The sequence below is a fragment of the Euprymna scolopes genome, chromosome 17 (assembly GCF_053919585.1).
Source record: "Euprymna scolopes isolate OS-2025 chromosome 17, ASM5391958v1, whole genome shotgun sequence".
Classification (NCBI taxonomy): Eukaryota; Metazoa; Mollusca; class Cephalopoda; order Sepiida; family Sepiolidae; genus Euprymna; species Euprymna scolopes.
In genome coordinates, this window is record NC_136498.1 from 126,575,919 (window position 1) to 126,593,608 (window position 17,690).

The following is a 17,690-nucleotide window of genomic DNA, read 5'->3' on the forward strand; positions in this document are numbered from 1 at the left end:
TCTGTGACACAAATATAAATTTAATGTATAAATATATATATATATATATATATATACACACACATGCATACAGATGGATGCATTCATACATTCCTTGAATAAGAACAGATGAGACATGAGGAGGAGCATGCACGTGCTTTTCAGTCCAAGATGTGAAATATCAGCTCTAAAACAATCGGTCCATCCTGACTGTGTGACGCTGCATTGTGGATGACTGGGATCAACTCGTTATCCAAGTCATTCATATAAAAATCAGGCAGCTTAACTCCATTAGATCCAATTTCATAACCAACCTGAAATAAAAAAAAATTTTTAAAATCAACGTAAATAAAGTACAATTCATTTTTATAATCTGCTGCCACAAACCCAACCACAAATGAAATACGTGTTAAAAATAACGGTTTTCAATAATAGTGGCACATGTCGATTAGTAATTACACTGCAATGATGTTGACAGGTTATGTCAGAATGGATGCGAGGGCAATGTGGTTAACATTTGGGGTCATCACTGTGAACAATAGAGAAACATCAAATGACAAGGAAAAATGTGAAAACGTGGAATCGCACGCTGCAAGTGGCGTTAAAATGATGGATCTTAAAATCATTTTCAAGTGAAACCCTGCACAAAATGGAATTATTTTATTGCTGCTAGAAACAAAAAGAAGTTTAGGGTTTGTATTACTGTACACATAGATTCGAAAAAGTTGTCAAAAAACCAAATATATAACAAATAAATGTTATCAAAGGCAAGATAAGTTAATTTTCTACCTAACTGGATATATTTTTGTGTTTTTATTCAATGTAACATGTTTATTCAGCTCGAAAAGCATACAGTGTTTACCGATGTATTGGGAAATTCAAAATGGCGCCCGACACTCTCTTTAACACAGTAAGTTCAGGAAAAGATGTTACTGTTAGAAATTCGCTCATTATATGTTACCGTGACATAAGTTGACATATAGTCGGTGTTTTTTTAATAGTATTTTGTCTAGTTTATTATTTATAACACCTTTTCCCAAACTTACCATGTTAAAGAGAGTGTCGGGCGCCATTTTGAATTTTCCAATACATCGGTAAACGCTGCATGTTTTTCGAGCTGAATAAACGTGTTACATTGAATAAAAACAAAAAAATGTATCCAATTTGGTAGAAAAGTAACTTATCTTGCCTTTGATAATATATATTTGTTTTTTGACAACTTTTTCGAATCTATGTGTACAGTAATACAAACCCGAAGTTTAAAATCAGAATCTCAACTAAAATAAAATCTACTTCCAAATTTAGATGGGTTCTTAGTTAGAATTTCATCAACGCAGAATTCAGACGTGTTTACTTTCAAAACTAGACCAGGATAAACAAAAAAAAAAACGTCAGTCATAGATTTCTGCTGGTACTTTCCTATTCTGACAATCCTGGCTTGTCATTCAGAGCAACCTCTGGTTCCCATTAGCACAAGATATCTTGAATATTTCTTGCAGCATTATTTCAAATAAATCTCACCTCTCTGTTTAAATGTATGTATGTATGCTGGTTTGCATGTTTGTATGCCTGCCTAAAACTTTCGACAGAGGCGACAGATTTTCATAAGATTGGTATCATTTTGAAGTCGACCCTTCGGATGACAAATATAAAAATTTGGCTAAAAACATTACTTCCTTCACTCTCAACTGATCACTTTTCAACAAGGAGGGGTCGCTTTTTTCACCGATATTTTTGAAAGTCATCCCCGCTTTTTGATTGACTAGCCTTAATTTAAACCTTCGCCACTCCAGGTTTGACGATGGATGCAACAGCAAAGACATCACTTTTTTTTCCGCATTCTTTTCCTCCTTCGCAGTACGGGTTCGACCCTGCCTTTTTTTTTTTTTTTTTTTTTTTTTTTTACTCAGCACAAAAACACACACCTCCAAACATCCGGGCTAAAAAACACGTTTGATTACTTTTTGCTAAGTAAATTTAATTTTTTTAAATAGTAAATTATAATATGAATGAATTACACTGTGCAATGCTTGAAAAAGTACACAACAACTGAGGCCATTTCAATGGCATGGAAAATCCATTTCTGGCCTTCTTTTGGTCAAATTAGTTTTTTGAGGGTTTTTTTTTGCAAAATTGCCATTTTTGCAGAGAATTCTTAGTAATGTGAGTGATGAACATTGCGAGAAATTTCATCAGTGACGGAGAAATGTTTTTAAGGAAAATAGAACCCTGTTATGTTGGCAGACTACTGCAGGAATAGAAAACAGGAGGATGACATTCAACACAAGGGGGTTAAAAGGACAAAATTCTGTGTTTTTCATGCATAACCAATTATAATAAAATGTGATTTATAATACATAAAAACTAGCGCGGGCTACCCGGCGTTGCCCGGGTGTTTGGAGGTGTGTGTGGAAACTTCGGGTCGGGGGGGGGGGGGGGGGGGGGTTAAAAAATTGTTTTGGTAGGTAAGTATGAGGATCGAACCCGAACCGTTGAGGCAAAGTTGGAAATTAAAGTGTGAAAAAAAAAAAAAAAAAAGAGTGCAACGGTTTTAACCATTGGGCCACCGCGAGATACTAACGGAAACACGTTTGAATTTATTTAATTACTTGGATTTAGCAGGTGCACGTTTTAATGACTTAATGAGGTCAAGTTTGACTGCAGGATAGTATTTCATTTACTGCGGGAATGCTTTTTTTTTTATTTTTATTTTACCAAGATGTTGGGGGGAGGGGGGACCAGCTCCCTTTGTCTAAATTGAATAGCAATTGTTTGATATATGGAAAATATTTCCACATTGTGCATGCAAATTGACCTGATTGCTTTCGGACATTTCCGGCGATCGAGACCGGAAAAATACCGCCAGAATGAGTGTCGCTTTTATTATAGGAAAAAGACTAATCCACATGCGGCGAGCGACAAATGTTGAATATTTATCCTCCCGAAGTTGAGCAAATTAAATAGACAGGCGAGCTCCGTTGTTAACTGTGAGATATTACGATTTATATGTGATATAAAAAGTTTTAAAAAGTTGTGAACCGACCGACCGCTTCTCTGAAAAAAGCCTTTTGTAGACATACAGAAAAAGCGAACACACATACACACATACATTTTCGCTTTTATATTTATAGATGGTGCATAATTTATTGAAATGAAGGTCAAATTTAGTATCAGTATAATTTTCTTACAATGAAACAAATCTTATATAGCATGTACTCATTTGAATCTGAAATTTGTTGCATGGTAATATTTAATGTTATCAACCCTAACATTATTTTTCTATCATTAATATTTAATCCACCTCCTCAAAACAATATTAGAGAATTTATTTTGTCAAATTACAATTAAAAGTGAAGACTAGATTGTTTTTTTGTTTTTTTATTCAAATAAATAGCACAATACTGTGAGCTGACCAGTTGAGATTGACGAATGTTGATGGAAACCAGAGATTAACCAAATGACGACTGCAATGGATAATCAGCAGGAGCTGTCATAGCTGGTCATGTGGTAAAGTAAAAACACGATTAAATCAAAGAATATGAAGAATAAAAAACTGGTGAAGTCGACAAAGTGAGAGAATTCGATTTTGAAGCAGTTCGTTTTAAAAGGGATAAAGTCAGAATTTATTGCCTTAGTGAAACCAGTTAATTTTCAAATACGTTCATATTTTAGCGTTAATGGTTATTACACACAGATCAAAACCAGAAAAACGAAAACTGAAATGCTGAGAGGACTTACTCGTTCGGACTCTATGTTTACTCGCAGACCCAGTTTCATAACAGCGGATTCATTTAATCGGTCAAGGTGAGGAGTAAGAGCAATGCAGCAGGCTTGAGCAAGTGTTTCAGCTAAACGGCTTAAATCCACTGGCTCAAGACGGGACGAATTAGAATCTTCATTTTGGATCAAAAATACTTCAGTCCACCGTATAGCTCGACTTTCTCCAATATAATCGGGGCTGTTGTGTATGTGGATGCTCTCTACCCCATCCAATAACATTTCATCAATTGGACTCCGAACGCTGGAAAAAAAAAATCAACAAAATACATTTTGAATTTACATCGAAAGCAATATACTCTTCAACATTATTGTGAATGGTTTGCGACTCAGATTCTATTTATTTACCAGCGTTGTTGTTGAAAATGACGACGATGACGCTGACAGCAACTATCATCACATGAAACTTGTCTGAGTTCTCGAAACTTCTGTAGTTGCTCATAATTAAAATGAAGCATGTTAATACCAGTTCTCAGTAGATCACCAAAGTTAAGCAACATTCATCCTGGTTAGTGTCAGATGGGTGATCATTTGGAAATACCAGACGCTGTATGTAGGAGGACGTCGACACATCCCTGGACGAACTACAAAATTTTTGGAATGTGGTAGAGTGCCAAGATCAGGTTGGATGTCACTATCTTTAATAAACACAGCCACTAACTAAAAGAAAGTTGCTGAAAGTTATTTCGCTTATGCCGACTTGAGTCGTGTGCATATCTAAGATGGCTAGACAAAGAAGAGGGGGGGGGTAATGAAGACAGCAGGATAGGCGTTCTTACTTTCGCCTTGAACAATATTAAGTAGTCCTGTAATATGGTAATCTACATTAAAACTGTAAAATACCTCCAAAAAGAAAGAAAGAAAAGGAAAAAAGAAAAAAGAAAAAGAAAACAAAAAAAAACAAAGGAAAAAAAAAACAAAAAAAAGCTGAAGAAAGAAAAACCAAAACATACCCGACATTAACGCTTTTATCATCGTCTACCCAATGCACGAGGACAATCTCGTCAGGTTTACTAGCGGAAATGCTGCCACAACCAATGGTGTACGTGCTCATGTCTTTCATGGCTTGTTTAAGGGCAGCCATGGAGTCGGGCGTAATCTGTACCATAAGACCATCTTCGACTATTGATGATTTAGCTGTTAAACCAGAGCTAGTCTTTAAAGCTCCGTTGAATACCACAAAACTTGCCCCTGTCACTAAAAAAAAAAAAATGAAAGATATGAAATAGGTAGATGATCAAAGAAAAATGAATAAATAAATAAGTAAAAAAAAAAAAATTAAAAAAAAAAAATATTTAAAAAGACATGCTTGATGAAAATGGTCATTATGAGAGGAAAACGAATACAAATTCTTCATAGCCGTACATAATGATTAGTCCAGAATTTAAAAGCAAAATTTTAACAGTTTAAATGCTTTCAAATTTCTATGTATCACAAAGCAATTTCTTTTTCAACTCTTAAAAAAATTAAAAACATCTGCTTTCTTTACAAAGGCATTGAAATATGTTCTGGGGAATTTTGTCATTAATTTTTTTTTTTTTTTAAAGTTCATTCAAGCACTTTTATTCAATTGCATGATTTTATTTCAATAAATAAGAGTTAATAAAAAAATGTATATGGAAGAGCGAGAAACCAGAAGTGGGCACAGAATTTTATTAAAATAAAGATGCATTCTTTCATCTGTAACTTACCTGTCATCACTCCCACCCCCTCAAATTATCAGCTAATCAGCATGCCGCATGAAATCACCTTAATTACAAGTTATTTTGGGCACTTTTTTCTTTTCTGTTGCAAAATCATACTTTGCATCAAGTCTAATGCACAAAGTTCTTATAGAGCAAAATCTGTAAATATTTATTGCTTAAAACTCATTGAAAAATGATGGATTTCAAGTTGGCCACAAATAACCGTATTTACTGTATAGTATTTTCTTTTAAAAACGTAGACATCAAATTTTCATTTGATAAAATGTGGAATATTCATGTATTTACGTCGTAATGAAACTTGGGGATGCTGCTTATAAAGCTATTATTTTCTGTATGATCTGTAGGAAGTAGTTGTGCTAATTAATCTTTAGAAAATAATTGTGCTAATTAATCTTTAGAAAATAATTGTGCTAATTAATCTTTAGAAAATAATTGTGCTAATTAATCTTTAGAAAATAATTGTGCTAATTAATCTTTAGAAAATAATTGTGCTAATTAATCTTTAGAAAATAGTTGTGCTAATTAATCTTTAGAAAATAGTTGTGCTAATTAATCTTTAGAAAATAAGTGTGCTAATTAATCTTTAAAAAATAGTTGTGCTAATTAATCTTTAGAAAATAGTTGTGCTAATTAATCTTTAGAAAATAGTTGTGCTAATTAATCTTTAGAAAATAGTTGTGCTAATAAATCTTTAGAAAATAGTTGTGCTAATTAATCTTTAGAAAATAGTTGTGCTAATTAATCTTTAGAAAATAGTTGTGCTAATTACTCTTTAGAAAATAGTTGTGCTAATTTATCTTTAGAAAATAGTTGTGCTAATTAATCTTTAGAAAATAGTTGTGCTAATTAATCTTTAGAAAATAGTTGTGCTAATTAATCTTTAGAAAATAGTTGTTCTAATTAATCTTTAGAAAATAGTTGTTCTAATTACTCTTTAGAAAATAGTTGTGCTAATTAATCTTTAGAAAATAGTTGTGCTAATTAATCTTTAGAAAATAGTTGTGCTAATTAATCTTTAGAAAATAGATGTGCTAATTAATCTTTAGAAAATAGATGTGCTAATTAATCTTTAGAAAATAGTTGTGCTAATTAATCTTTAGAAAATAGATGTGCTAATTAATCTTTAGAAAATAGTTGTGCTAATTAATCTTTAGAAAATAGATGTGCTAATTAATCTTTAGAAAATAGATGTGCTAATTAATCTTTAGAAAATAGTTGTGCTAATTAATTTTTAGAAAATAGATGTGCTAATTAATCTTTAGAAAATAGTTGTGCTAATTAATCTTTAGAAAATAGTTGTGCTAATTACTCTTTAGAAAATAGTTGTGCTAATTAATCTTTAGAAAATAGTTGTGCTAATTACTCTTTAGAAAATAGATGTGCTAATTAATCTTTAGAAAATAGATGTGCTAATTAATCTTTAGAAAATAGATGTGCTAATTAATCTTTAGAAAATAGATGTGCTAATTTATCTTTAGAAAATAGTTGTGCTAATTAATCTTTAGAAAATAGTTGTGCTAATTAATCTTTAGAAAATAGTTGTGCTAATTAATCTTTAGAAAATAGATGTGCTAATTAATCTTTAGAAAATAGATGTGCTAATTAATCTTTAGAAAATAGATGTGCTAATTAATCTTTAGAAAATAGATGTGCTAATTAATCTTTAGAAAATAGTTGTGCTAATTAATCTTTAGAAAATAGTTGTGCTAATTAATCTTTAGAAAATAGTTGTGCTAATTACTCTTTAGAAAATAGTTGTGCTAATTAATCTTTAGAAAATAGTTGTGCTAATTAATCTTTAGAAAATAGTTGTGCTAATTAATCTTTAGAAAATAGTTGTGCTAATTACTCTTTAGAAAATAGTTGTGCTAATTAATCTTTAGAAAATAGTTGTGCTAATTACTCTTTAGAAAATAGTTGTGCTAATTAATCTTTAGAAAATAGTTGTGCCAATTAAAAAGCTATAAACTAGTTTTTTAAGGTAGCTGCAAAAACAAAATGTAATCATCATCATAAGCAGCTTAATGTCTGCTTCATATAGAAATTGACATCTAAACTAACATATCTCTGGCCAGGTCTTCACTTATCCCACTTTCCCTCAAATTCATCATTATCACTTCCTGCCATATTTTGCTTAACCTTTTTCTGCAAACCTGACCTTGCTACCTTAACTGCTCTACATCTAACTAAAGCATTCTCATCCATTCTTTCAACATGACCATACCAACAAAGTCTCCTGTCTTGCACACATCTCCATCTACTGACCAAATTTAAATTTTGCTTCGACGTCATCAGTTCAAAGCGAGTCTTGAAAATTCAATTGTGATTTGTAAATTCATTTCATGCATAAATCGAAATATACAACATTCTAATAAAGTTAAACTATTACGCTCGAATACGATCACATAGGTGAGCACATGTCAGCAAACGGACGATGACATTGGATGACGAGAGTCAGGAGAGACTTGCCTGAACTCTAAGTGATTGACGTCTAATCGTGAAACAATCATGATTCATTAATCGTATGATCATGTTCACAAGAATGTGAATGGGTCACCAGGATTCGAAATTGTGGTGTAAGCCAGTTAAGAAGCCAGCTCAACCTATTCCAGAGTGAACACCATTGCAACGACAGCCACAGATTTTTTAATATGAGACTTTAAAACACTTTTGACTCTAGAGTTGTAATATCGTTCTACTTGTGGGGTGGAAAACTTAAACCAAAGATTTCTACTTTGTAGTTTCCAAAGCAGTTAAGTATTCTATCTTGTTCTCTGAGCATGACTTTAAAATCATAACGGCTTTGTCAGATTATTTTTCTGACAAGTAAACCGACTCGGAAAATGATTAAAAAAATTACATTGTTGTAAATTACGCTGCTAAACCTCCTATCATGTTGATTGGTTGTTTTTGTTTTACGGCATATCAACCTTTTTCAGGTTATTTAATGCCGAATCTAGTTATCTTGAACGATTTTTTATGGAGTATACTTTTTTTTTTTAGGTCCGATTCTATTTAACCTATAGTTGGGACCCTAACAGGTACTACCACTCCGGGTCAGAGCAATAGCAATTAAAGGGTGGCTGCACACTCCCCAAGGCCCGCAAGGTGGGGCTTCACCATCGGATATAGTTTTAGGTCATATCCAGGACCCCTATCATGTTGAGTAAATTAAATCGAATTTCAAGTGTACTTTTTTTGTGTACCCATGGATGTTACTAGTACATCCTGACTACAGGAAGCTTCGGGTTTTTTTTTTTTATTTAGAAAATAAAATAATGTAAAAAAACAGTTTAAGAAAATATTTTGATGGAAAAATATCATGCATTATGGAAAAAAAGATTTGCGAAAATACTGGAGAAGTTTTGTAACAAAGACTTTTTTCATTGGGGATTTTAACTCTAATTAAATTTATAAAAATAAAACTTACAAGGTTTGACCTAATAAACAGTTAGTTTTATAGAAGTTCATTTTAGACCTTAGAGCGAGAAAGAGAGAGAGAGAAGAAAAATTAACAAGGAAAATATGTTTAACAATTCCATGAAAACTATCTTGATCAAATTTATGATATTCTTATAAAAGAGCGTCATTCTATGTCGTCTTTACTGTGGCTTTCATTACCTGTAAATTGTTTCGGACTTAACTAGTTACTCAATGTTCACATACTCTAGAATAATACTGTTCTCATCTTCAATGTTATTTTCACAAAGTTTCTGTCAAGTTAACCTCCAACCTTGTATCTGCAAACTCTGTGTATCTTGCAAACTCAGGAATTTTTTTTTAAGAGTATAAAGTACTTCTTAAAATTCAGTTAAGTTACACTCATCTAGAGGTTGACGGTTCAATCCCCAGTGTGGGCAACACTCAAAATACAGTTGCGAATTACTTAAGGCAGACAGATAGAGAGCATGCTACATTGTGGATTAAATAATCTGTTCTGTTTACAATTCTGTCCAGGATTCCCAAGTCTGACAAAAATATTTCAGGGTTCGACAAGATAGCTGAGAAAGGTTGGAAGCTACGTTCACTGAAATGTTGTGAAAATAAAAAAGATGACAATAATTCAAATGCTTATTCTAACATTCCCTCTACCCTCAATCTTAAAAATATTTTTTTTTTAACTCAAATTTTGCATGCTAAAAAATAAAAATGTAAAGTTTAAAAAAAAAAAAAAAAACTATCATTCTATTTTGTAATAGAAGAGAGGAAGTAATCTTAATCGTAATCGTCAATTCGTTTAGATAAGTTCAGTAGAAAATGATGGAAGGGTAGCTTACGGACCGAAAAGTGGTCTTCAACTTACATTTCAGCAGTGACAACTCATCATACCCTAGAAGCTGTGCACGAGCACAGGCGTCTCCTTCTTCGACATGACTCTCAACAGAATATGGACCTAAAAATGATAATCAAAACGCTGTGGGATGCAGAGTGACAAATGGTTTCAATTGTATCGATATAAATATTACTAGGTTACATATTAGCTTGAATAGCAGAGAAGCACAATCGTTAAACACTTGAAACCAATAGTTGGAATTAAAACTGATAACAAGTTGAACGCTGCTAGGAAATAACGGTTGAAGAATGCTTTTCTTGTCTTTTTTATATCTTTAATCTAACGACGTAAACAAGTCGTAAGCAACAGGCAGTAAAGTATTATTCCAAAAATGGTAACGTGGAATTTGTGGCCAAATAAGAAAACCCTAGCACTAATATTTCTGAAACGTCCCGACTGAATTTCAACCTGAAAAAAGGAGAAATTCAACAACACAAATTGATGAACAAGAAAATAAAAATAAAATGTTAAAACGAACTCGAATATTTTAGTTCAGTTGTGTTTCTTAGGATTTTCATACTAACAAATCTCGCATTGTTCGGATCTATAATCGGTTGATTGAAAGAAATGTTAGTTGAATCATTTAATCATGTTCTTCTATAATTTAAATATCATTTCATGGGGATTGCTGTCTTCTTTTCCTGCACATATGATCAGTAATGCCAGGGAGGTGATAGCGCCTAAGTGGTTAACGACACGGACTGAAAACCTGTGTGTGTCAAGATCAAATACAGGTCGTTCCACTGAAACATTTTCAGTTAGTGACGTTGGAAACCTTCATGTGGTCTTGTAAGTACCTGATATCCTTTCAGAAAGAATTCTTAACAGAAAGATATCAGGGGCAAACTAATGCCAAAAAAATCATCAGGAATGATGGCCGACAACAACATAAGCAATGCTGGATTTCATTGTCGTAACAAAATAAACTCAATTACTCAAATTCTAAATTATATGAAAAACATTTTAAAAAAAAAAAATGTCATATAAACCATAAGTTTCTATTTAAACTTGGGACACGAGTCACCTTGACCGAGCTGAAGCAGCTACTTCCCTGGCATCAAATCTTGAAACGTAGCAATCTAAGCGCAGTGGCCAATGAGGTGGTTAATCACTTCCAGTCTGATCACCAAAGATCAATAACTTGTGGGTTAGAGAGTGTTACATTTGACCAGGAAACAGTTTCTTTGTCATTTGTGTTGAGGAGAAAAAAAACAACCCCCCCTGGCTTTTTGTAAATTAGTTATAGTCCCAAAATTTTCACATTTACATCAGCAAATGAGAGTTTGTCTAGCACAAGTTAGCAATGTTACACGAAGCCATGAGCCATTTTAATAGACCAGCAGAAACATTTCTTCACTGTCCTGCCAAGAATATGGACATTTGTGAAGTAAAATCCTGATAGATAGAAATACGGTCAGCAAATTTAAACCGCATCAATTGTATATAGCTGACGTAAGAAAATATCAAACTCATTTTTTTTATTATAAAGAATTATCTAAATGTAAATAAGTTAAAAAGAAAAAAAAAAAAAAAAAAAATTAAATCTGCAAATTATGAAAAAATAAGTTATTTTTCACGAACCTTTCCTTGGTTTATTCTGTATGTTGATGGCTTGGGTTTGGTAATTAGCATCATCATTCTGAATACATACAAGATGAGAGTCAGCATCCGCACTGAAGTTGGCACCAAGTGCCATCACATGTTCGTTACTGTTGGTCACCACCTTCATTAGCTAAAAAAAAAAAAAAAAAAAAAAATGATAACTATCAGAAACTTCTACAATGCAGAACAATAAAACAGTCGCCCTAAAAGAAAACAACACAACAGCTTTATTTTAAAACTTTTATTGAAAAAATCAATTCAATTAACTTGATTATATAGTGGAGCTGACATCTATTCAATGTAGCCGCCTTCAGCTTCAATCATTGCCTTGATACGGATCTAAAACTGCAAGAATGCCTTTTCTACAAACATCGCCAGAGCTTAGCAAATACTCGGCAATCAGGCTGGCCTTGATATTGTGGGAGGTCATGTTGGCGATATTCTTGATGTATGACCAAACAAAGTAGTCCAGCGGATTCAAATTAGGGGGAGAAGGGGGGACCCAGTGAGAGAAAAGTACACAGTTGTAGCACTCGTGAAGCCAAGCCTGGGTCTCTGAACTTGTGGGTCAGCGATGAGTCCTGCTACTACACCCAGGATCTGCCAGCAGCCACTTGAATGCACCAAGGGATCACCACACTCTTCAGCACATCCAAGTACACTTTGGTGTTGACTTTCAAGCCGACTTCAAAAGATGTGAGGTGGCATGATGTAGCCCTCACTTGAAACCCCACCAAAGACCATAATCATGGCTGGAAAGAGTTGTCTGATGCATTGAGCTGTGTGCTCAAGCGTTATACCATCCAGATTTGCATTTTGAGGGTGCTGGCAATGGTCCTGTTGTCATAACTTGCATCGGTAGAAAGCATGGAATTGTACAATGCTGCATTTCCGATCTCGCTTGTTGAACATTGTCACTTTCAGACGTAAGAAAAGGCTCCTATCGCTCTTAGGATTTGTACAGGAATGGAAATGGAATCATGTCTTTTCTAGGGCAACAATTTTATCATTTCAGATAAGAAGTCACTGTTCTTTAACATTCACACATTTTGTTTACTGTTTTTTCACCCAAAACAAAGCATATAAAGAGGCTACAATTTGTGCTTCCTTCAGATGTCTTGCTCATCACGATTCTTTTGTTAACAATTTTTAATTATAACAACAGATTCCTTTTTCCTTCCATATGTGATCAGGCATCATCATCTTCAATTTTCTAATGTCGGTTTTACAGGCCGTTATTTCAACATCTCTACATATTAGTTTTCCAATGTTGTTTTCGTCTTGTTGCAATATTTTTGCCATAATACTAGGATATGATCACAAAATATTGGATGATTATATTTATAGCTAGGGTTGATAAGAATGAACGAATCCAATATCACAATCGCTGTATAAAATATACGGAATCTCTTTGAAATTTTCAATCATAGTTTTGCATCTTGAAATGAAGACCACGACTGATCCCGACCAGATCAATACTATTTTTTATCTGGAATTCTTTACAATTAAAAGCTTTTCTGACTGGATGATGCTATTAATTTTTGCTTGGGACAACTACATTAAGTATTCAATTTGTTTTTCTCTACAACAGAAATTTCATTTGCCATCCTTTTCGGACCATTTTTCTATTATAATAATGACTCTCCACTGAAGACTTACTTTTATCTCACCATTGTATATTTTTTCCAAATTTACATGGAATGAAATACGTAATTCTTGGTCATTTTTTCTTGACAAGTCTTGACTCAGACAAGATGTTTTTAGAAAGTTGAGTTGCTTCTGGATATTGTCCTAATATCATATGCATTACATATCCTCTGAATATTTTCAGAAAAGTACTTCATGTAAGAGAGGCCATAGCGAGTATTCAGATAGTATCGTTTGATATTTGGTCAAAGTGAATGGTTCTCAGTATCGTTAAGGGTTTCTCTTAATTTGGTCATCTCCTCTTAATATGAATTGGTGCTACATATTGCTTTTGCTTGATGTTCTTTAGATTACCAATTTGTGTACAAGAAATGCAAGACAATGAGAATTCAGATGCGAAGAATGTATATGTGGATGGCAAAGGTTATTGAGGTTGTCCAGAATTTTGTTACGTTAGTGATACTGTTGGAGCACAGAGCACGAATGAAGTAAGTTTAAGACTTCTGATATTACTAACTAGCAGTTCTATTAATGTTGACCAAGGAAAAGGAAAGAGTCTATCAGGCACGTTTACACAGTGTGATGACGCATGAAAGTGAGGGTTGAGGACATGTGTTGCATGAAGAGAAATATGATAGATATACAATGCAAGTCTTAAAAATAAGTTCTGATGACTTCAGGAGAACAGAAAATGGATCTTCGGTTTACTTTCAGCAGCTGTGTAACTTGTTTTTCTCATTTTGTCCTTTAGTCCTCACATTCCAGGACCGATGTTTCTGACAAAGGGGAGAGAATAGCTGTTTTCTGGGTCAGAATTTATCCCATTTAACACTTATTGTTGGCAATTTCTTGACTTTGAAATAATATTTTTCAGCAATTTACATCACGTGGCTTCATGTGTTGGGATTGGATATATCAATCGGTAAAGAAATAAGAACGTGTTCAATAATTCCTATCATAATTAATTATAACCAAATACTGAGTTACAAAAAATATACAAGAAACATTTATTGATACAAGCAAGATAACATGAAAACACTTGTAGGTGTACACGAACAGGTGAAAATAAACCGCAAGTTTTATTGTGTAAAAATGTGTGTAACTGAATGTTTATAAAAGTTCAATTGTATCGTTGAATTTTATGAATAATTGATTGTTCGTGGTAAGACATTATGTTCAATTGTTTTGGTTGGTATTAAAGGTTGTGAAGGATCAATCGCCTTGCATCACAAGTCTGTTTGCTGCTCTCCGAGTGCATGCTTATCAAGCGTGTGGGTTTATACATGTGCACTGCTTGGTGCCAAGTGAAAGAGTGAAAGAAGAGAAGGGGGAACGGAAGGCTATGTCAGAGGTCACATGAAATGCACGCGTATCAAAGTTATGTGATGTTTGCGTGTGTGTGCTACTGCACACAACTTGTTCTGTGTCCGTGTGTTTGATCTAGATAAAGCGAATTTGGCAGATCTAAACGGCTCACTATATCTATGTCTTGTCCGGAGTGAATTTGAAAAAAAAAAAAAAAAAAATTGAACAGCATAAGGAGATGTGCAAAGCAGGAGACTAATTGTCACATTGAAAGAATGGATAAGAGTTCTTAGGTTTGTAGACATAGAACAGTTGTGGTAACAGGATCAGTTAGAAGGGGAAGGTCAAGTAAAACATAAGGATGAATTTAAGGGAGGGATAAATGAAGACCTGGTCAGAGATAGGTTAGCATGGAAATAAAAAAACAACTCACATCATCATATCGGTTTCTAGGGAAGTTGATGACTGTTCGTTTATCCTCCATATGGATCGTAACACCTCTGATCTGTGGCAACATATACTGATAGTTCCTGAAGTCCGCTAATAAGTTCATGATCGTGTGGCCAATCTCGTAGAAGACGGGTTTTCTGTTACGCACGCTAATCAAAGGACACGGATAATCTGTAAAGAAGAAAGCAATTCAATTTCAATCGTTAGTTCATGTGAAAAAAGTTAGGAATTTCCTTTTTTAAATAGAAAATAAAATCCTAAAAATAGTTCTGTTTTTATAATTGAAAACTCTTCTGAGGTTGATGTCTCAAAGTAATTCTAATCGCCAAACAAGCAAAAGAACAAAACCTGATTGTGAAAACGAAGATCAAATGATTGGGAGGAAATTAGCTATTTTTACTGAACCATTAGCATTAGTTTTACCATTATACTAAATGAACCAGGAGCCTAGGGTTCAGTTCTTGGTAGAGTTATACCAAAGACTTAAAAATGGTATTTGATGAGGCCTTGCTAACTATTCAGCATAATAAAAGGAAGATCAAAGGAAAGTGGAGAAATTCTGGGCATCAGAATTTCCCCAAAGAAAGAAAATTCATTAATAATTAAAACTAATGCTATTTTTATTGCTTAAATATAATCATGAGATGGGTATTTTATTTATTTTTCTTTTATTGCATTTTTACCCCAAACAAGGCACAGTAACACATTGATATAGGGGGCTACTATCTACTACATAATTTGCAGGGATACTATGTAGGGAGTTGAGCAGCAGTGTGTGTGTGTGTGAGTGTATATATATATATATATATATATATCTTGTGTTGTTATCGGTGTGTGAACAAGAAAAATATGTAGCAGGGCAATTGTGTGTGTGTGTGTGTGTATATTAGAAGAAATACACATCTACATCGAGAAATATATTAGTATAAAAATATACTTATGACAAGTAAGCTACACAGAAACGTTTGTATTTCATTCCGATATTATGCATAGCACACCATCCATTGGGTTTCAAATCCAAGGTTTAAGCACTTACCTTCAAACCACACTGTTGAGCTACGATACAAGCAAAAAATTTCTTTGGCTGCTCTTTTTGTTTGCATATTTTTCACACTACTGGTAACCTAGAGAACTATTCTTTATAGAAGAGTATTACTTTATGCTAAATGGAAAATCTGTAAACGGCAAAAATAGATGAGGCTATAATTTCTCATACAGTCAGTAACAGGTGCCGCGGCCGAAAGGTAATATTCTTGACATGACTGATCACAGTCCAAAGTTATCTGGGATTTGAGCTATGAAATGAAGTGTGAAGACGCTCACCACTTTAATGGAAATTGACTAAATGTACTCCTGAATGCATAGAAACAGAAATTAACAAACGCCAATCAAGTAGCACTCACATCTGTATTCAGCACCAAGTCTCAACAGTAATCGAATTGGAAAGACTTTAGCCCATGGGGCTTCCCATGTTTGTAACAGGATCCCAAACAGATAAGGAGGACTAGGTAATATGATTTTCTGTAGGCACTGGAAGGTTGGTCTGATGTAAAGGAAGCCGCCATGATCTCGACTGCCAAGAAAACTCTGGTTAAATATTGTATGCCCCATGTCGGATACAGTATTACCTGAAAAAAATTAAATCATTAAGAAAATCAGTGTTAAATAGACATTAAAACTAGGGATGAGTAATGAAAGTGAGGTTTTTTTTTTCACCAATAAATGAATTCATCTTTTTCAAAAATAAGTGATGCATTAGCAAGATACAAAACTCATCTCATAAGTGATACAAGTTCGCATAAATTTCCTATTATTTGTGTGATGTTTAAGCATATATTATAGACTTATGTGATACATTAGGTCAGCCGCAGTTCGCAGAGAGATGTTCCTAAATCAACACAAGACAGGAAGTAAAGAGAGAAAAGTATCGTTTCATTAGATATTGACATGTCATGTGCATGCAAAAATTTGAAAGAAAACGCATTTTTAATTAAATATGTGAAAAAAAAAAGTTTTTAAGATTAGGATCAGAGATAAAACAGATGAGCTTTGGCTATGGCCTGAATCACTATGCAATCAAGTGCAGGATAGTTGAGGAGTCAGACAAACTGGATACCAGAAGAAAGCACTAGAGTTCTACACTGGTAGTTTACATCCAACATTTAAAGTTATCCTTTGATTAAAACTTTAAACTAAATAGCATTCCTGATGATGCATCTAATTTTGATTGTGATTAGCAAATTTTCTTTTGGGAGAAGGACTACAAATTTCAACTTATTCTCACTTCTAAATGAAAAATTAACATTGTCAAGGGAAATAACTCCTTGAATTAATATAAAGAGTTGTCTCCCTTATTTTTTCTGCACAAGTGCATATGGAAATTGACTTTACTGCATCTCGGACAATACCAAGTAGATACAGGTAGTCATCTACAAATCTAATAATCCACATTTTATACGATTATGAGGGTTTTTTTTTTTTTTTTTTCACCATTCAATAAAGAATTGTATAAGACAACAACGCTGATATGGACAACAAAATAGAAAAATAAAATGGCGTTACCTTTATATGCTTCTTCATAAACAGTGTGGAAATGCCAGAAGACATCTTTTGGAATTGTCTTCTCATCTGGAAAGCATTCTAACACAATCACAATCTCATCCTGTCCGACTGTGCACATGCCCTTTGTCGTAAAGCACCAACAGGTTCGATTTACACAGCAATCCACTGAAAAAAAAAATCGTTTGAATACACGAAAAAATTATATTTCTACGGTATCGTTTCTAGGTATCGTTTATCCTTAAACAAAAATATGAAAAAAAGATGTTGCAAATTTTGCAGACATTCTTGTCAAGCATAAAAACATTTTAAATATATCTAATACTAGTACT

At 33.5% G+C, this 17,690-nt stretch overlaps 1 protein-coding gene across 6 annotated transcripts in view; it reads right to left on the minus strand.

Annotated features, from left to right (window-relative positions):
- The window catches only part of LOC145296962 (uncharacterized), a 245,182-nt gene continuing 227,492 nt past the window's right edge, over positions 1-17,690 (minus strand). For 4 of the 6 annotated variants that reach the window (XM_080143189.1, XM_080143186.1, XM_080143188.1 and 1 more), the window contains 8 exons: positions 17,362-17,526; positions 16,203-16,427; positions 14,783-14,970; positions 11,377-11,527; positions 9,766-9,855; positions 4,710-4,953; positions 3,718-4,000; positions 1-293 (listed from right to left, as the gene is read on the minus strand). In XM_080143189.1, coding sequence (XP_079999315.1) covers positions 141-293; positions 3,718-4,000; positions 4,710-4,953; positions 9,766-9,855; positions 11,377-11,527; positions 14,783-14,970; positions 16,203-16,427; positions 17,362-17,526 — 1,499 coding nt within the window. In that variant the 3' untranslated portion in view covers positions 1-140. The remainder of the gene's footprint in view (positions 294-3,717; positions 4,001-4,709; positions 4,954-9,765; positions 9,856-11,376; positions 11,528-14,782; positions 14,971-16,202; positions 16,428-17,361; positions 17,527-17,690) is intronic. The other 2 variants (XM_080143190.1, XM_080143187.1) reach the window with 1 other exon arrangement.